Source organism: Podarcis pityusensis (assembly GCF_964106645.2).
Source record: "Podarcis pityusensis genome assembly, chromosome: 2".
Lineage (NCBI taxonomy): Eukaryota > Metazoa > Chordata > Lepidosauria > Squamata > Lacertidae > Podarcis > Podarcis pityusensis.
The window spans coordinates 123,314,460-123,334,214 of record NC_138029.1 but is presented as its reverse complement, the minus strand read 5'-3'; the positions used below and the strand labels follow the sequence as shown (position 1 = coordinate 123,334,214).

Genomic DNA, 19,755 nt, shown 5'->3' with positions numbered 1-19,755 from the left:
CAACAAATTGGGGGTGGGTGGGAGGAATCACCCCCAACCGCCTTGTATTTCGCCAGAAGAAAGGTAGCAACCCTCTTTTATGGGGTACAAAGAAGCAGAATCCGCAATGTCCCCAGCACCTTATAGTTTGGGGTGGAGGGTGGAGTGGGGTGAATGCTGGGTCTTCAAGGGTTAAAGGCAGCGATTATATTGCTAGAGAGGACTTCCTGGGGGAGAGGGAAGCGTCACTTCCTCCTCCGTTTGTCACATTTGAACAGCTGCGAGGGAGGAGATTCTGCAGCGCGGAAGACTGTGCCTTTTGCAAGGTAGGAAGAAAGAGGGATATATATTTTTTGGGGGGAGGAGGGGGCTCCCGAGCCAGAGCAGCTCCTTCGCAGGAGAGAAGCCCTCCGGGGGAGGAGCATGCATGGGTTTGCACCCCACAATTGAGCCCCCAAAGAGCTGTGGGGAGAGCAAAGGACCTCGAGGGCTGCAGGAGGAGAGCAAGGCAAGAAGGCGAGGCAGGGGGGGGGGGAGAATTTTAGGGTGGGGTAGGAACCCCCCCAAAAAAGGAAAGGGGGCAGGGTGGCTCTGGGAAGAGGAGGAAGGAGGCATGGATGTTTTGGAGAGAAAGGGGTCGAGTAGAGAGGGCAGGATTAGACCAAAGGGGGGGGGTCTTGGATCGGGGGCTTTTTGCCTGCTGAGGAGATGCTCCGCTCTTGAGCTACAGCCCCTTCCCCTAAAGTGGGGTTGGGGGAGGAGGTGGAATGGAGGGAGGCAGCCAGGTCACAGCTCCAGGCTGGCAGAGAAAGAAGGAAGCCAAAAAAGGAATGTTTTGAATGTTGGTGGGAAGAAGATCCTCTTTCAGGCATGACTCCACTTTCCTCGCATGGTGGGGTTCAGGAGGGGGGGACACTCCTCTTTTATCATGGGAGCTCCACACCTAGGCAGGCTTATCATTCACCAGGAAAATATCTTGGGCGGGAAAATGCCTGCAGGGCCTCAGAGGCTGCCTTTGCTTCTATCTCCCTCCCAATAACCTGCAGCTTCCGAGCTCCTCAGGAAGGATGGAAGAGTCTGATCCTGCGAACCTAGCGAGGATGGAAGGGGGAAGATGGACGGTTGACCTGGTCCGGCTGCCTCCCCCAACCTCTGACCGTTCCCCTCCAGGACACTCAGAGAGATCTGGTGAGTGGCAGGGAATGGAGTTGGGGGCATGGAGGTTTGGGGAGTGGAAACAAGGAAATTCTGTGGCAAGATAAATCCCTGCAGGCTCCCTTTGCTTCTGCCTGAGTTACAGGGGGTTGGGGGGGGGGGAGGATGGATGGATGGGGGGGAGGGACACCCCCCAAGTGAGCAGAAAAGACACAGGGGGGAGAAAAGGCAAGGAGGTCTTTCCAGCTCCCCTGGAAAGAAAACAAGGAGGGCTGCAGGGCCAGAGTTCTGGACTGGCAGAGATTAAAGATAGGCAGGAAATGAATATTTTCTCATGGTGACTTGGGCATAGCCAGGATTTGGGGGCTTCTGTCTACCAGCTCCATCTGGTACACAGGCTGAGACCCTACCTGCACACAGACTGTGGTACGTGCTATGGTTATCTCCCGCTTGGATTGCTACAATGTACTGTAGGTGGGGCTGCCTTTGAAAGTGACTCGGAAACTACAATTAATCCAGAAAGCGGCAGCTCAACTGGTGACTGGGAGCAGTTGCCAGGAGCATATAACACTGGTCTTAAAGGATCTACATCGGCTCAGAGTTTGTTTCTGAGCATCATTCAAAGTGTTGGTGCTGACCTTTAAAGCTCTAAACAGTCTTGACCCTGTAGACCTGAAGGAGCATCTCTAACCCCAGACACTGAGGTCCAGCTCTGGTTCCCTGATTGCCAGAAGTGAAGTTACAGGGAACCAGGCAGAGGGCCTGCTCAGTGGTGGCACCCTTCAGATGTCTTCCTAGTGCAACTGGACTTCTCCGCAACCCTTCCCCTCCGCAGGGAGGTGGGACCGATTCGGATGGTCCGCCCCTGCCACTTAATGGATCCAATTGGCTTCCAGAGAGTGGTAGGGGATGCTTTATCCCAAGTTGATGGCCTTTCAGTTGATTCCCTGGTGGCACGCTGGAATGCGGAGTTAACCAGGGCTATTGACTGTCTGGCTCCGAAGCGCCCTCTCCGATTGCATGGAGCCCGGACAGCCCCGTGGTTTTCCCCGGAGCTGAGGGTGATGAAACAATCGTTGAGACGGCTAGAGCGCCGGTGACGGAAAACTCATTCTGAATCAGACCGGACACGGGTTAGAGCTCAACGTCGAGCCTACCAAGTGGCAATGGCGACGGCGAAGAGGGCCTTCTTCGCTGCCTCCATTGCATCTGCAGAAAACAGCAGCAGGAGACTTTTTCAGGTGGTTCGCAGTTTATCGGAACCACCTGTACCACCGGGGCCTGGTAGGGACCCCAAGATCTCCTGCAATGCTTTTGCAAAGCTTTTTTTGATCTTTGCCCATCCTGGCTGATCTTGCCCATCCTGGCTGATAAAAGCTGATCTTTGCCCATCCTGGCTGATCTTTGCCCATCCTGGCTGATAAAAGTGAGCCGGGAAGGGCTGGGCGATGGGCTCTGCGGGGTGGTGAATGCTTCCCTCTGTGAGGGAGCCTTCCCAGACCCGCTGAAAGAGGCGGTCATTAAACCGCTTCTTAAAAAAACATCTTTAGACCCGGCCAATTTGGCCAACTATCGCCCAGTCTCAAATCTGCCATTCTTGGGCAAGGTGATTGAGCGGGTGGTTGCTGAGCAACTCCAAACACGCCTGGAGGAAACGGACCATTTGGATCCCTTCCAATCGGGATTCAGGCCTCACCATGGGACTGAAACTGCCTTGGTCGCGCTGGTTGATGATCTCCGGCGGGCTAGGGACAAAGGTGAGAGCTGTTTCCTAGTTCTGCTGGATCTCTCAGCGGCCTTTGACACCATCGACCATAACATCCTTCTGGACCGTCTAGAGGGGCTGGGAGCTGGGGGCACTGTCATACAGTGGTTCCGCTCCTTCCTCCTGGGCCGTGTCCAGAAAGTGGTGGGGGGGGTGAGTGTTCAGACCCCTGGGCTCTCACTTGTGGGGTGCCTCAGGGTTCTGTCCTCTCCCCCATGCTTTTTAATATCTATATGAAGCCGCTGGGAGAGATCATCAGGGGGTTTGGACTGGGTGTTCATCAGTATGCAGATGACACCCAGCTCTACCTCTCCTTTAAATCAGAACCAGTGAAGGCGGTGAAGGTCCTGTGTGAGTGCCTGGAGGCGGTTGGAGGTTGGATGGCGGCTAACAGATTGAGGTTGAATCCTGACAAGACAGAAGTACTGTTTTTGGGGGACAGGAGGCGGGCAGGTGTGGAGGATTCCCTGGTCCTGAATGGGGTAACTGTGCCCCTGAAGGACCAGGTGCGCAGCCTGGGAGTCATTTTGGACTCACAGCTGTCCATGGAGGCGCTCCACCTGGTACGCAGGCTAAGACCCTACCTCCCCGCGGACTGTCTCGCCAGAGTGGTGCATGCTCTGGTTATCTCACGCTTGGACTACTGCAACGCGCTCTACGTGGGGCTACCTTTGAAGGTGACCCGGAAACTGCAATTAATCCAGAATGCGGCAGCTAGACTGGTGACTGGGAGTGGCCGCCGGGACCACATAACACCGGTTCTGAGAGATCTGCACTGGCTCCCAGTACGTTTCCGAGCACGATTCAAAGTGTTGGTGCTGACCTTTAAAGCCCTAAACGGCCTCGGTCCTGTATACCTGAAGGAGCGTCTCCACCCCCATCGTTCAGCCCGGACACTGAGATCCAGCGCCGAGGGCCTTCTGGCGGTTCCCTCATTGCGAGAAGTGAGCCTACAGGGAACCAGACAGAGGGCCTTCTCGGTAGTGGCGCCCGCCCTGTGGAACGCCCTCCCATCAGATGTCAAAGAGATAAAGAATTACCTGACATTCAGAAGACATCTTAAGGCAGCCCTGTTCAGGGAAGTTTTTAATATGTAATGCTGTACTGTTTTTAACACTGATTGGGAGCCGCCCAGAGTGGCTGGGGAAACTCAGCCAGATGGGCGGGGTATAAATAATAAATTATTATTATTATTATTATTATTATTATGTCAAGCAGATAAAGAACTATGTAGCTTTTAGAAGACATCTGAAGGCAGTCCTGTATTGGGCAGTTTGATGTTTTATATATGCTGTGGCTGAGGAAACCCAGCCAGATGGGCAGGGTATAAATAATAAAATCACCATCATCATCATCAGATGTTACAGAAAGTCTCACTAGGATGGTGATTTGGATTACATTTTTAATTGTCATCTTCCCTTAACTTTAGCAGGTGATGAACACGACAGTCGTTGTTCTCGGGTCTCATCAGAAAGAACCAAGAATGAAGTCAAAGGAAAGACCTTTCAAGATCAAGAGGAAACAAGACCACAAGAGAAAAACCAAGAAGAAAATAGGAGGTATGAAGGCCTTCTAATGCAGACTGATAACGACCATCAAATCCCAGTCCAGAAAAAACATCAGAAGGGGAAGAGAACAAATGAGAGACCTTTATGTGGCAAAACATTCCAAAGTAAATCTAGGTTCAATTCACACTGCAGAATCCACACAGAGGAGAAACCGTGTGAATGCTTGGTGTGTGGAAAGAACTTCAGTGACAGCTCAGGCCTAAAATCACATGAAAAAATTCACGCAGGACAGGAATCATACAAATGCCTAGAATGTGGAAAGGATTTCAATCGCCACTCATACCTTAAAAGACATTACAAAGTCCACACTGAGGAGAAACCATATACCTGTTTAGAGTGTGGAAAGGCCTTCACTAGCAGATCAAGCCTTGTATATCATAAAAAAATCCACACAGGGGAGAAACCATATACCTGTTTTGAGTGTGGAAAGGCCTTCACTAGCAGCTCAGGCCTTGCAATGCATCAAAAAATCCACACAGGGGAGAAGCCGTATAAATGTTTGGAGTGCGGAATGAGCTTCGCTTACAGCTCAAGTCTTACATTGCATCAAAGAATTCACACTGGGGAGAAATCTTATAAATGTTCGGAGTGCGGAAGGAGCTTTGCTCACAGTGTTAGCCTTACTACACATAAGAGAACCCACACAGGGGAGAAACCATATAAATGCTTGGAATGTGGAAAGTGCTTCAGCCAGAGTTCAAACCTTAGTTCACATAAGAGAACTCACACTGGTGAGAAGCCGTATAAATGCTTTGAGTGTGGGAAGAGCTTCATTCATAGTTCATACCTTACTGTGCATGAGCGAATCCATACAGGGGAAAAACCATATAAATGTGTGACATGTGGAAAGAGCTTTAGTAACTGCACATACCTTGTTAGCCATCGCAGAATCCATACAGGAGAGAAGCCATATAAGTGTTTTGAGTGTGGAAAGAGCTTCCGGCATGGTACAGGCCTTCATAAACATCAAAAAATTCACAGAGGTGAAAAACCATATGCATGTGTTGAGTGTGGAAAGAGCTTCACTCAAAGCTCACAGCTTAAATGTCATCAAAGAATTCACACAGGGGTGAAACCATATACCTGTTTTGAGTGTGGAAAGAACTTCACTGAAAGCTCAAGCCTTAGATCTCATCACAAAGTTCACACAGGGGAGAAACGATATAAATGTTTGGACTGTGGAAAGAGATTTGCACATGGATCTGGCCTTACTTCTCATAAAAGAATTCACACAGGGGAGAAACCATATATATGTTTGGAGTGTGGAAAGAGATTTGCACAGGGATCTGCCCTTACTTCTCATAAAAGAACTCACACAGGGGAGAAACCATATAAATGTTTGGAGTGTGGAAAGAGATTTGCACATGGATCTGCCCTTACTTCTCATAAAAGAACTCACACAGGGGAGAAACCATATAAATGTTTGGAGTGTGGAAAGAGATTTCCACATGGATCTGGCCTTACTTCTCATAAAAGAACTCACATGGGATAAACCATATATATACTTGGAATGTGGGAAAAGATTTGGTCAGATTTCGCAACTCATTTTGCATAAGTGAATCAAGATGGGGAAAATATTTCGATTCTTGTAATGAGGAAAGCACTTTAAGTGGAGCACCGCTAATTTGCAAGATATAGGTTTGTTGGATTTGGAGGGACATAATAACTGTTGGGCTTGGCACCCTTATTGAATTTATGGAAAGGCAAAAATACACAGAGATTTCTCAAATCATATTATAAGGAGATCACTTCTTAAAGTTTGGGAGAAATACAAAGATCGGTTGCAGCCTAAAATCCCGTGGTGGGCCTCTCCAAGCAGAGGCCACAGTGGTGAAGAAAAAAAATACGTTGTGAAATTGGCCTACTTATAAAATAATTTTAAAAGAAGATAACCAGCTGAAACTTAAAAGTTTTGAGGAATTAAGAGATATTATTACAGATTAGTTCCAATATTATCCAATATTCAAAAAAATTAATGTAGATAAAAAGGGTTTGCCAAGGAAACCTCGAGATTTGAGTTACATCAGCCGTGATAAAGTGGTCTCAAGACTTTGGGTATGTTATAACAATGTCCCAATGGGAAAATCTGTGGAAGAATAGTTGGAGATTTACCACGTGCTATGCCGTAAGGGAAAACGTTTTAAAAATGCAGCACCAGTGGTATTTGACTCCATGGAAATTAGCCAAAATGTACAAAGGATCCAAAAGTAACTGTTGGAGATGTGGAGATCAAACAAGCTCACTGTATCATATATGGTGGCAATGTAGCAAAATAAAGAAATTTTGGGAGGAAATCCATTCAGAATTAGAAAAAATGTTAAGACTTTCCTTTACAGTGGGACCTCGGGTTAAGAACTTAATTTGTTCTGGAGGTCCATTCTTAACCTGAGGTACCACTTTAGCTAATGTGGCCTCCTGCTGCTACCGCGCGATTTCTGTTCTCATCCTGAAACAAAGTTCTTAACCGAGGTACTATTTCTGAGTTAGTGGAGTCTGTAACCTGAAGCATCTGTAACCTGAGGTGTCTGTAACACGAGGTACCACTGTAATAGAAAGCCAGAGGCACATCTGTTGGGGATCACTGACTCAGATATTCCAAAACAAATTAAAGGTATTTTTTTGTATGCAACAGTGGCAGCGAGAGTCCTTATAGCCATCAAGGTGGAAAAGCAACATAATTCCTTCCAGACAGGAGTGGATTCAAAAATTGACTGAATATGCTGAATTAGATAGCTTATCAGGAAAAAATAAACCGAGAGCTGAATTTGTATCAAAATGGGAGTGCCTGATCACCCCATCTGTCTCCTGAGAAATCTCTATGTGGGACAAGAAGCGACAGTTAGAACTGGATATGGAACAACTGATTGGTTCAAAATTGGGAAAGGAGTATGACAAGGCTGTATATTGTCTCCCTGCTTATTTAACTTATGTGCAGAATTCATCATGCGAAAGGCTGGGCTGGATGAATCCCAAGCCGGAATTAAGATTGCCGGAAGAAATATCAAGAACCTCAGATATGCAGATGACACAACCTTGATGGCAGAAAGTGAGGAGGAATTAAAGAACCTTTTATTGAGGGTGAAAGAGGAGAGCGCAAAATATGGTCTGAAGTTGAACATCAAAAAAACGAAGATCATGGCCACTGGGCCCATCACCTCCTGGCAAATAGAAGGGGGGGAAATGGGGGCAGTGAGAGATTTTACTTTCTTCGGCTCCATGATCACTGCAGATGGTGACAGCAGCCACGAAATTAAAAGACGCCTGCTTCTTGGGAGAAAAGCGATGGCAAACCTAGACAGCATCTTAAAAAGCAGAGAAATCACCTTGCCAATAAAGGTCCATATAGTTAAAGCTGTGGTTTTCCCAGTAGTGATGTATGAAAGTGAGAGCTGGACCATAAAAAAGGCTGATTGCTGAAGAATTGATGCTTTTTTTTATTTTATTTTTTTTTATTTCCTCCCTCCCCCCCCCCTCTAAGAATTGATGCTTTTGAATTATGGTGCTGGAGGAGACTCTTGAGAGTCCCATGGACTGCAAGAAGATCAAACCTATCCATTCTGAAATCAGCCCTGAGTGCTCACTGGAAGGACAGATTGTGAAGCTGAGGCTCCAATACTCTGGCCACCTCATGAGAAGAGAAGACTCCCTGGAAAAGACCCTGATGTTGGGAAAGATGGAGGGGACAAGGAGAAGGGGACGACAGAGGACGAGATGGCTGGACAGTGTTCTTTAAGCTACCAGCATGAGTTTGACCAAACTGCGGGAGGCAGTGGAAGACAGGAGTGCCTGGCGTGCTCTGTTCCATGGGGTCACAAAGAGTCGGACACGACTAAATGACTAAACAACAAAAAAACTGTGTAAAAATAATATAAAAAATAATATTTTGGTATGGCAGTAAAGTTATTTAGAAAGAACTAAGGAATAAATGGGAGGTTGGGTTTAATGATAATGAGATTTTTTTTTACTGTAACATGAAATTGCAATCTCAAATTTATGTCATATTCTTTATCTTACTAATAACAATAGATAGTTTAAGTTTTCTTTTCCTTCCCCCCTTCTTAATTTGTACTCTTTATTGGTATTGTCTTTTTGTAATATTTTTTTTCCAGTTATGTAATTTTGTCCCAGTTATGTAAGAGAGCTTCTTTCACTTCTTTCATTTAAATCCACGTAAATACAGAGATTTCAATTACTTCCTGGCTTTCCGACTCTTCCTGCATCTGTATTTTATGCAAGGAGTAAAAATACCTCATCCTAAGCTTTAGGAAGAAATTTCTGACTGCAAGTGAGATGAGCTACCTTGGAAGGTGGTGAACTCTCTTTCCTTTTTTTAGGTTTTTCAGCAGAGGTCGGGTTGTTTTTCCTGCATTGCAGGGGGTTGGACTAGATCAGGGATTGTCGATCTGGTTCCTACCGCACACTAGTGGGCATTTCAGGATTCTAACTGGGCGGTAGGGGGTTCTGAATCCTCCTTCCATCAAGTCCTGGTTTGTGGTAAGGAAATTTTACCATCAAGGAAGATGCATTAGTGGGTGGTAAGTATAAAAAGGCTGACTACCCCTGGACTGGGACGTGGGTGGTGCTGTGGTCTAATCCACAGAGCCTAGGGCTTTCCTATCAGAAGGTCGGTGGTTCGAATCGCCGCAACAGGGTGAGCTGCCGTTGCTCGGTCCCTGCTCCTGCCAACCTAGCAGTTTGAAAGCACATCAAAGTGCAAGTAGATAAATAGGTCCTGCTCTGGCGGGAAGGTAAACGGCGTTTCCGTGCACTGCTCTGGTTTGCCAGAAGCAGCTTAGTCATGCTGGCCACATGACCCAGAAGCTGTACGCTGGCTCCCTTGGCCAGTAAAGCGAGATGAGTGCCACAGCCCCAGAGTCATCCGCAACTAGACTTAACGGTCAGGGGTCCCTTTACCTTTACCCCTGGACTAGATGATTCTTGTGGTCCCTTCCAACACTACATTTGTATTATTCTTTGACCTTGAGTTTCCGGTTCTGGTCTTGCACCATGGCGGCAGCTCCCTCGACATTGGAGGCAGGCACAAATGAAGGGGTAGGGAACGAAAGGGTTTAAGCATTCCTGGAAACCTCCTGGGGTATGAGGGAGCAGGCTGACCCCCGGTCGCCTCAACGGCTCGCTCCCGTGCAGATCAGCATGGGGGCAGATGGAGGAGTTGGGTCATCACCTTTGCCATGATGCAACCCCCTCGGACCGCCATCAAAAGTGGAGGTTCTCCTTATAATTGGATTTTATTGGCTGTGCACTGGAGGAGATGTGGACACTAGAAGCTATATGTGGTTTGAAAGGAGTGAAGGTGGGGAGAACCTTGTTGTTTTGACCGATGTCGTTGGGAAACCAGAGTTTAACCCAACCACCACCCAAATAAATTTAAGGAGGTGTTGACATACAACCTATTTTTAAGAGGAAGGACATTGGCTAAACAGCAAAACGCTACCATGGAGGTGAGAGGAATTTCACAAGGGCACATGAATAGCAGTGGTCCCCGAATGCTTGGAGAGAAAAACCCTTCCCGTCTAAGACAAGGGAGAAAATGGTGAATGTTTGAAAGTTGTTGATCAACTGAAAGCAGTGGCCTGTTGTTTATCTGGAAGTGGGATGGAGGGGGAGCTGTGTTGAGGAGGACAGGACTTAATCTTGTGACTTCAGGTCCACCCTGAACCACCCTGGAATGACAACATTGGGACAACATTCCTACTGCCCAAGGTCGCAATAGGAAAAACATCAGCGGCAGTGATATACCCATTTTGACTCTTCTGCACCCTATCTGCATAACTTAGCAATTATAAAATATAGACGTGCATTTACTCTCACAAGATTGAATATACTGCCTTCGGTTGTAATTGAGGGACGATTCCACACGAAAAACGGTTATGTCCCTGTGGAGATGGCAGTTCTGAATCAGTGGCGCATGTCCTTCTGGTTTGCACTCTATATAAAGATTTGAAGAGTGATGTTATCACCCCTATTTTATTGTCCATTCCGGGTCACCCAACGCCTGTCACAGTGTTTTTTCTCTCAGCAGACCAAGATGAGCAGGTGACATCAAAGGTTGCAAGGTTTTTAGCTGGGGCAATTAGAATAAGATCCACTATCTGACTATTGATTCGAAACCCCAAAATGTATTTTATATAATTGAGTTTTTATCTTTTTGCTGCTTCCGCACATGCGCGTGACATCACTTTTAGCACCTGCGCATATGTGAGTGGCGAAACGTGGAAGTAACGCGCTCCGTTACTTCCAGGTTGCCATGGAGCGCAACCCGAAAATATTTAAGCTTAAGCGTATTCACCCCGAGGTATGACTGTACTAGGATAGAGAGCTGACTGCACCTGTGATTTTATGCTGCACCATTTTGATCAATGTGTGCCTATTTCCAAAGTGTGTTTGGAGGCCAAGTGATGCTAGACACACACACACACAAGCACAAATCTGTTAGGCCACATTCACACCACATATCCAAAGCCCCATGAAACCCCCCTAAGATTTCTGGGAGCTCTTTTGCTGGTTAAGGGTGCTGAGAGTTGTGACAATAAACTATTGTATGGGGTGCACAGTTCGACACACAACTTTTGCAGGGGTTACATTTTGGTGGTAAAGTCGAAATCACATATAGTTGGGACAAACCCCTGGGAATGCGTCCATCGGACCATCCTTGCCTTCTGGAACCAGCAGCCGGATGCCTCTTAGACCCCCGTCCTGCCCCCACCCCCATTTTTCTGCCCTGTGCAAAAAGAGCTTTAAAACTCTCTGCCTGCAAGTCAACTGTATATATTTTTCCTTTTCCGGTGTTTTCTTCCCCCTGTAAAAGATCAGGACTGCAGTTTTGCAGTTAAGCGATTGTGACGGAGCAGGGTGAGCTTGGCACCGGTTTTGTGTCTCTGCAGGGTCTGTGAAGCTGAAATGAAACATTTGCACCCGGCTTCTTGCTGGCTTCTCTTCTCACCTGTTACCTTTGCAACAACAACAACCCTGTGAGGTGGGCTAAGCTGTGAGCAAAATCTGTGAAACTGCACATCCTTGTAGGTAGGGTTTGTCTGTGTCCTGCCTGCCCCCCCCCCCATCTTCTCAGTAACCTTGTGAGGTGGGCATGGTTTCGAGATGGCTGTTCTGGCATTATGGTTTTGATATTGCAAAAAGCAGCCTTAGAAGGTCTGGGGTGGGGTGCTTATTTTTCTTTACCAGGGATGAGAAAGAATTCTTTTGTGTTCTACTGTAACATAACAGGGCTATGAAATGTCCCACCTTAATATCAAGAGGTGCACTCTAACCACTATGCCACAACTGCCCCACATTTGAACCTTGGAGCAGACCCTCTGCAGAATGCAAATCCCACCGCCCTGGAAATGCAGTAAGAAAAAGGAGGGCGTGCCCCCCTCCAAGGGAAGGGGGCGCTTTGTGGGGTCCCCATAGGCGGAATCCGCAATGTCTCCAGCACCACGCAGTTTGGGTGGGTGGGGTGGGAGAGACGCTGGCTCTTCAAGGGTTAAAGGCAGCGATTATATTATGACGCTGGACTTCCTGGGGGAGAGGAAAAGCGTCACTTCCTCCTCGGTTTGTTACATTTGAACAGCTGCGAGGGAGGAGAGTCTGCAGCGCGGAAGACTGTGCCTTCTGCAAGGTAGGAAAAAGAGGGAGATATATTGGGGGGGGGAGGGGGCTCCCGAGCCAGAGCAGCTCCTTCGCAGGAGAGAAGCCCTCCAGGAGAGGGCAGTTTTGCAAAGGGGCAGGGGCGGGAAGGCGCATGCGTGGGGTTGCACCCCACAATTCAGCCCCCCAAGAGCTGCGATGAGTGCAAAAGGTTTTAAGGGGTGCAGGGGCGCCCCAGGAGGAGAGCACGGCCAGAAGGCAGGTGGGCGAGGAAACCCCCCCAAAAGGAAAGGAGGCAGGATGGCTCTGGGAAGGGGAGGAGAGAGACATTCATGTTTTGGGAAAAGAGGGGGAGGGAGGGCAGGGTCAGCTGGAAACTCATTTCAGCTCTACAACGGCATGGGCTCTTTTATCTTCGATGCCTTCCCTGTCTGGGGGGGGGGGGTTCAGGAGGAAAGCCCCCAAGGAGGGTGCAGTCTCTCTGTATAGCAGACCAGCCCTAGGAAGGAACCAAGGTGTTGGGAGAGATGGAGGAGGGAAGACTTTAAGGATGGGAAGAGGAGAACCACTGGCCATAAAATGACATAAGTTTCTCACCACCAGCCACTGCTGCAGCAAAGTTGGCAGAGTGAAAAGGAAGCCAGGAAAGGAAATAAATGTTTTTAATGGTGGTGGGATGAAGATCTTATTTCAGGCATGGCTCCACTTTTCAGGCATGGCTTCACATTCACCAGGAAAATGTCTTGGGCAGGAAACTAACTGCAGGGCCTCTGAGGCTGCCTTTGTTTCTTCCTCCCTCCCAGGAACCTGCAGCTTCTGAGCTCTTCAGTCCAAGCAAGGATGGAAGGAGGAAGATGGATGGTTGACCTGGACAGACTGTCTCCTGCCTCCCTCCAAACAACCTCTGAGCGTTGTCCTCCAGGACCCTCAGAGACATCTCGTGAGTTCCTAGGAGGTGGAGATAGGGACTTGGGGGGATGGAGAGTGGAAGCAAGGAATAAGATAAAGGGGGGAGGTTTTACTGTGGAAACTGTGGGTGGGCTTTCCCTCCCAATATATCCATGGAGGAAAATCCCCAGAGGGGCTCTGAGGCCCCCTTGCTTCTCCCTCACCCATAAAAACCTGCAGTTTGTTTAAACTTCTGAGTCCTGCAATATAGTTCCAAAGAGGCTGGATTTGTGGTCCTAGGAAGGACCTGAGCTGGGGCTCCCCACCTCTGAGGCTGGGAGACGTTGGCTGAGTTTCAGGGGGTTGGGGGTGGAGAAGAAGAAATGGATGGGTGGGGGCTAGAGGGAACCCCTCCCTCCAGCAAGCAGAAAAGACAGGAGAACATACAATGCAAGAAGGTCTTGATTTGCAGGAAGGCAGGGAAGAGGTCTTCTCCAAAGTCTCTCACCTGGAGCATGCACCAATATGTTTCTGGTTGCCAGAAGAGGAGGAATAGGCAGAGGAGCCCTATATAGATATAAGACCCACTGCGTTCAATGGGATCTACTTTCAGGTCACTACCATGCCTACCATGCCATGAAGACTGGAAGGAAGACCACTCCCTGGTGCAAGGCCCATTCCACCTGGCCTAGGGGGTGGAGCCCAGACTCACCTTGAACAGCCAAAAGAGGCTCCTGGGAGGCCACTGGGACTTTGCTGGAGCACCTCTTGGGTTGGGGCAACTGGCTAAAATGCTTTAAACGGTTCTGATTTTGGTTCCTCTGTTTTGTTTTCGTCGGGTTGGTGTTGGTTTATTGTTTAGTTGGGGGCGGTGGTTATTTTAATTTGGGTATAACTGTAAACATGTTGTTATTATTGCTACTATTCTTATTATTGGTTTTTTGTTGCCTGTATAGGATATTTCTGTTTTTTATGGTTGATGTTTTGTTCTGTCTTTATATATGCTCTTAGCCGCACTGGGTGGCTGTGAGAAGCCCACCAGATTGGGGGATATAAATTTGTAATATATGCCCCATTTGGGCTTCTGCAGGGGCTGGAGAATATCTAGGGCAGAGGAATCCCTGCAGCTTCTCTGAGGCTCCTTTTACTTCTCCCTCCCTCCCACCCAAGGAACTTGCAGCTTCTTTAGGCTTCTGAGTTCCTCAGGAAGGATGGAAGAGGCTGATCCTCTTTCAGCCTCTTTCTGCTAATAACAACACCTTGAAGATCCCAGGCCCCAGGGAAATTAGGTTGGCTTTGTCTAGAGCCAGGGCCTTTTCAGCCGTGGCCCCGGCTTGGTGGACCGCTCTCCCACAAGAGACCAGGGCCCTGCGGGATTTGACATCTTTCCGCAGGGCCTGCAAGACGGAGCAGTTCCGCCAGGCCTTTGGGCAGGATGGAGTTTGCCTTACTTTCCTTTGTATAAAACAAGCCAAAAGGAGGCCCCCAACCTGCTCACATGACCTTGTATGATCAGTGGAAACAGTTGGTCCTGGCAAGTATTAACCACTCTCAATTCCAACCTGATAATTGCCACCTATTTAGATATTAACTTGTCTGAATTAATTTTAAGATGTATTTTAATTAATTGATGTCTGTTTTTATGCATATTGTGTTGTTTTTATGATGTTAGCTACTCTGGGCCCTGCCTTGGCCGGAGAAGGCAGGATACAAAAATTATTATTATTATTATTATTATTATTATTATTATTATTCTCCTGCAGAACTAGCAAGGATGGAAGGGGGAAGATGGACAGTTGACCTGGTCAGGCTGTCTCCCACCACCTCTGACTGTTCCCTCCCAGGACTCTCAGAGAGATCTGGTGAGTTCCAGGGAATGGAGATGGGGACCTGGGGAGATGTTGGGGGTGAGGAAGCTCCCCTGGCGAGAAAACCAGGAAGGCTGCAGGGCCAGAGCTCTGGGTTGGCAGAGATAAAATGTAGACAGAAAAGGAAATGTTATTCAGTGGTGGCAGGGGCGCAAGATTTTTGGTGGGGGGGGGCAGGCCTTTTGTTAGGGGGGCAGCACTGGCATGACTGGCCAGTTAGTTAAGTATTTCTAATGCTTTACTTGATTTGGGGGGCTGCCCCCCACCCCTCCTTGTCTATGACAATGAATGGTGGTGTGAAGAAAATTCTTTTTCAGAGTATAATATTGTGTTGGGTCCTGAATCTTCCGACACTCGCTGGTAGCTGCAGCAATTGCCAGATGAGGGACTGAATGGGCTACATCTCAGTATGGAGCCAGATTTCCCCCCAGTTTGCAGCAGCCAAGCTGCCAGGTCAGCAGTGAGAAACTTGTGGGTCATGGCAGCAGTCCCTCTCTAGCTCACGAAGCCATTTTCCTCAAACCGTGTTCTGCTGCCCTACATATCAGAGGTCAGGGGCCAGGATGTGACTGCAAAGGATATGTATCAGGATCCCGAAAGTGCACCGCTGATTGTTCCTTGGCACCTGAGACTTTCTGTCAGTGCAGGTGAGCTGATGAAACCTTGTCTCTTTCAGCAGATTATGATGCAGCAATTTGGGATCTTCACTAGTTGCAGATCTTGCAAAAATCCCCGTAATTGCTCTTATAAGTCTTATTAGAGGAACGTCTTTTTCAAGAGTGCAAAATTTTTATTCACCAGCTGATGTCGCTGTTTGAGTCACTCCCTCTCTGCGATTTTTGACCCCCTTCTCACTCTTTGTCCGTCTATGTCAGTCTTATGCAATTCATTTCCGTTCCTCAAACCAGGAAATGTCGGTCTAAGAAAATGTCGGAGCGCGTGAGTCAGCAGAAGTACCGTATTTTTCGTCCCATAGGATGCTCCGTCCCATAGGACGCACCTAGTTTTTTGGGGGGGAAATAAAGAAAAAAAATTTTTCCTTTATTTCCCCCGCAAAAGCAGGTCGGGGAAACCGAACAAGGTCGAGGAACAGCGGGATGGCGGTGCTGCGCCTCCCTGCTGTCCCCCGAGCTTGTGGGGCTGGCCGATGTCTGCCCGGCGCGAGGGGCACTCTGCTTCAGCGCACTCCGCCCCCTGGGTGGCATTCTGCTATCTGCAGCGTGGGGAGCCCTGGGGGCCTGTGTTTTAAATATGTTGTTAGCTGCATCGAGCCCGGTTTTCTGAACCAGGAAGGGTGGAGTATAAATAAAAAAAACATTTATTTATTTATTTATTTATTTATTTATTAATTAATTATTCTGCAAACCTAGCGAGGATGGAAGGAGGAAGATGGACAGTTGACCTGGTCAGGCTGTCTCCCACCACCTCTGACTGTTCTCTCCCAGGACCCTCAGAGAGATCTGGTGAGTTCCAGGGAATGGAGATGGGGACCTGGGGAAATGTTGGGATTGAGGAAGCCCACCTGGCAAGAAAACGAGGAAGGCTGCAGGGCCAGAGCTCCGGGCTAGCAGTGATAAAAGGTAGAAAGAAAGGACATGAATGTTTTTTAATGGTGACATGGGCATAGTCAGAGTTTTGGGGCTGTTGTCTACCAGCTCCATTACAGGCTAAGTCCCTACCTGCGCACAGACTGTGCTACATGCTATGGTTATCTCCCGCTTGGATTGCTACAATGCGCTCTAGGTGGGGCTGCCTTTGAAGGTGACTCGGAAACTACAATTAACCCAGAAAGCAGCAGCTCAACTGGTGACTGGGAGCAGTTGCCAGGAGCATATAACACTGGTCTTAAAGGATCTACATTGGCTCAGAGTATGTTTCCAAGCACAATTCAAAGTGTTGGTGCTGACCTTTAAAGCTCTAAACGGCCTCGGCCCTGTAGACCTGAATGAGCATCTCCACCTCCTTCGTTCTGCCCGGACACTGAGGTCCAACTCTGAGGGTCATCTGCTGGTTTCGTCACAGTAAGAAGTGAAGTAGTGGAACCAGCCCTGTGGAACACCCTCCCTTCAGATGTCAAGGAGATAAAGAACTACGTAGCTTTTAGAAGACGTCCGAAGGCAGCCCTGTATTGGGAAGTTTTTAATGTTTGCTGTTTTCCCTTAATTTTAGCAGGTGATGACCAGGGCAATAATGGTTCTCGGGGCTCATCAGAAAGAAATAAGCATGAAGCGAAGAGAACAAATGATAGCCCTTCGTGTGGCAAAACGTTCAAAGGTAAATCGAGCCTCAGCCCACACTGCAGAATCCACTCAGAGGAGACACTGTGTAAATGCTTGGTGTGTGGAAAGAGCTTCAGTGACAGCTCAGGCCTAAAATCACATCAAAGAATTCACGCAGGACAGGAATCATACCAATGCCTAGAATGTGGAAAGAGTTTCAAGCGCCACTCAAACCTTACAACACATCAGGAAGTCCACAGCAGGGAGAAACCACATAGGTGCTCTGAGTGTGGAAAGAGCTTCAGTTGCAGGAGAAACCTTACAGAACATCAAAAACTTCACACAGGGGAGAAACCGTATACCTGTTTTGACTGTGGAAAGACCTTCCGTCACAGCTCAAGCCTTGTTTCGCATCAAAAAACCCACACAGGGGAGAAGCCGTATAAATGTTTGGAGTGCGAAATGAGCTTCACTCACAGCTCAAGTCTTATATCGCACCAAAGAATTCACACAGGAGAGAAATCTTATAAATGTACAGAGTGCGGAAGGAGCTTTGCTCACAGTGCTAGCCTTACTTCACATAAGAGAACCCACACAGGGGACAAACCATATAAATGCTTGGAATGTGGAAAGAGCTTCAGCCAGAGTTCACACCTTAGTTCACACAAGAGAACTCACACTGGTGAGAAGCCATATAAATGCTTTGAGTGTGGGAAGAGCTTCAGTCAGAGTTCACACCTTACTGTGCATGAGCGAATCCATACAGGGGAAAAACCATATAAATGTGTGACATGTGGAAAGAGCTTTAGTAACTGCACATACCTTGTTTGCCATCGCAGAATCCATACAGGAGAGAAGCCATATAAGTGCTTTGAGTGTGGAAAGAGCTTCAGCCAGGTTACAAGCCTTCATATACATCAAAAAATTCACAGAGGTGAAAAACTGTATGCATGTTTTGAGTGTGGAAAGAGCTTCACTCAAAGCTCAAGCCTTGAACGTCATCAAAGAATTCACACAGGGGTGAAACCATATACCTGTTTTGAGTGTGGAAAGAACTTCAGTCACAGCACAAGCCTTACATATCATCAAAGAATTCACACGGGAGAAACCATATAAATGTTTGGACTGTGGAAAGAGATTTGCACAGGGATCTAAGCTTACTTCTCATAAAAGAACTCACATGGGATAAACCATATATATGCTTGGAGTGTGGGAAAATATTTGGTCAGATTTCACAACTCATTTTGCATAAGCGAATCAAGAGGAAAGAAATATTGAGATGCTTGTAATGCGGAAAGCATTTTAATTAGAGCACCGCTGTTGCTAAACTTCATGGAATTCATACAATAATTCTCATGGGAGAAATGGTACAGCTGCTGTCACGAAGGTGCCGTCAACTACAGGGCTGGCTGCCTGCCTGGTGAAATCAGTGGTGCTGTGAGCTTCTTTTGCTTCTTTCATTTAAATCAACAAAAACACACAGAAACATGGAATGTATGTCCTCAAAAACCTGAGCTGTTGCCTAGAGTGAGTGTTCCTGCCCCCAGCAGTTACTTCCTGGCCTTGAGTCCCTTCCTGTTGTCTACGGGGGCCGCTAATGGAAAATCTCTGTGTCTGTTTGGCTTTCTGCTCTGTGAGATGAAGGGCACGCCTGGTTGTAGGGGAAGGAGGGGACTCCAGTATACTAGAGACATCGTGTCGCTTGGCTGCTGTGATATTTCTAACGCAACAGGCTCCTGTCTCTGTTCAGGGCTGGAGCACCTGCTATCTTGCTCCTGTTGATCCACTATTTCCCAGCTGCTTCCTTCCTTCTGCGGTGTGTCCCATCTCAAACCACAGCAATTCTAGGTCCATACTCCCTTCCTCTTCCCCTTCTCTGAAGCCTATTGGAGTGGCAGTCTCCACCACTCTTGCTCATCTCATCTTTGAAAACAGACCAAAGGATGGCCTAATAGGGTCACACTCTTATCTAAGGAAGCATGTTGTGTGGAAAGGCAGGGGGAAAAGGCCAGAGCATCATGTACTGCTTCTGAACTCCTGCAGGTTTCTGGCTGGTGCTCTTGGGTACAAGATGGTGCCATCCATGGACCTTGGGTCAGATCCTGCAAAACAGTTATTGAAAGCGGACCAGGATTCATTGCTTTTGTTTTGTAGCAGTTGGGTAATTTGATTGTAGCTGGTAATGAGGCATTTCCCTTCTTTCCTCCAGGGGTGTCCCACCTTTTCCTTGTAACTTCTAGATGAATTAAAGCATTATATTTGAGCATTATCATGGGGGTCAGAGTAATACATTTTGTTACATGTGTGCTGTTGTAGTTACCTTTCACTGGAAAGGTGGAATATAATCAGGTATACCTATAAATGCACATGCAGAAAAACACATGCATACTCAGAAATAATAAAATTCCTTGCTTATAAACCACTGCAGGAGGAAGCAACGCCTTGAAGCAACATTCCAACATATTGTTAGTTACAAGCAGGCCAACTAATTCAGATTAACACCATCAGCTTCTGTCCATCTTTATAGAATAAGTAAAAATGCTATATTCTTAACCATATTGGATTATCTTTTTTTAAAAAAGGGAAGGGGGAAATTGAGTTCCCCTAAGTGTTTTCATTTGGAAAATCTTAACGCACTTCTAGTCATGCAAATTCTTCATAGCTTTCCTGAAAGCTCTAATGGAAACTTTTGGAACAGGGCAGAA

General features: G+C 47.5%; 1 protein-coding gene and 1 long non-coding RNA gene across 3 annotated transcripts in view; one reads left to right on the top strand and one right to left on the bottom strand.

The window, feature by feature from the left end:
- LOC308470208 overlaps nucleotides 1-19,755 on the bottom strand; it is a 116,129-nt gene that overhangs the window by 51,148 nt on the left and 45,226 nt on the right. The gene's annotated exons all lie outside the window — the stretch shown is intronic.
- Nucleotides 183-14,960, top strand: LOC308469516 (uncharacterized protein). 2 transcript variants are annotated; one of them, XM_080992092.1, is made up of 3 exons: nucleotides 183-305; nucleotides 947-1,167; nucleotides 4,329-6,402. In XM_080992092.1, exons 2-3 carry the CDS (start codon nucleotides 1,047-1,049, stop codon nucleotides 5,957-5,959), a joined length of 1,752 nt encoding a protein of 583 aa, XP_080848218.1. In that variant the 5' UTR covers nucleotides 183-305; nucleotides 947-1,046; the 3' UTR covers nucleotides 5,960-6,402. The 2 variants fall into 2 exon arrangements, 1 of the variants encoding a protein (XP_080848218.1); XR_013982116.1 differs by lacking the exons at nucleotides 183-305; nucleotides 4,329-6,402 and adding an exon at nucleotides 14,727-14,960 and having other exon boundaries at nucleotides 505-1,167.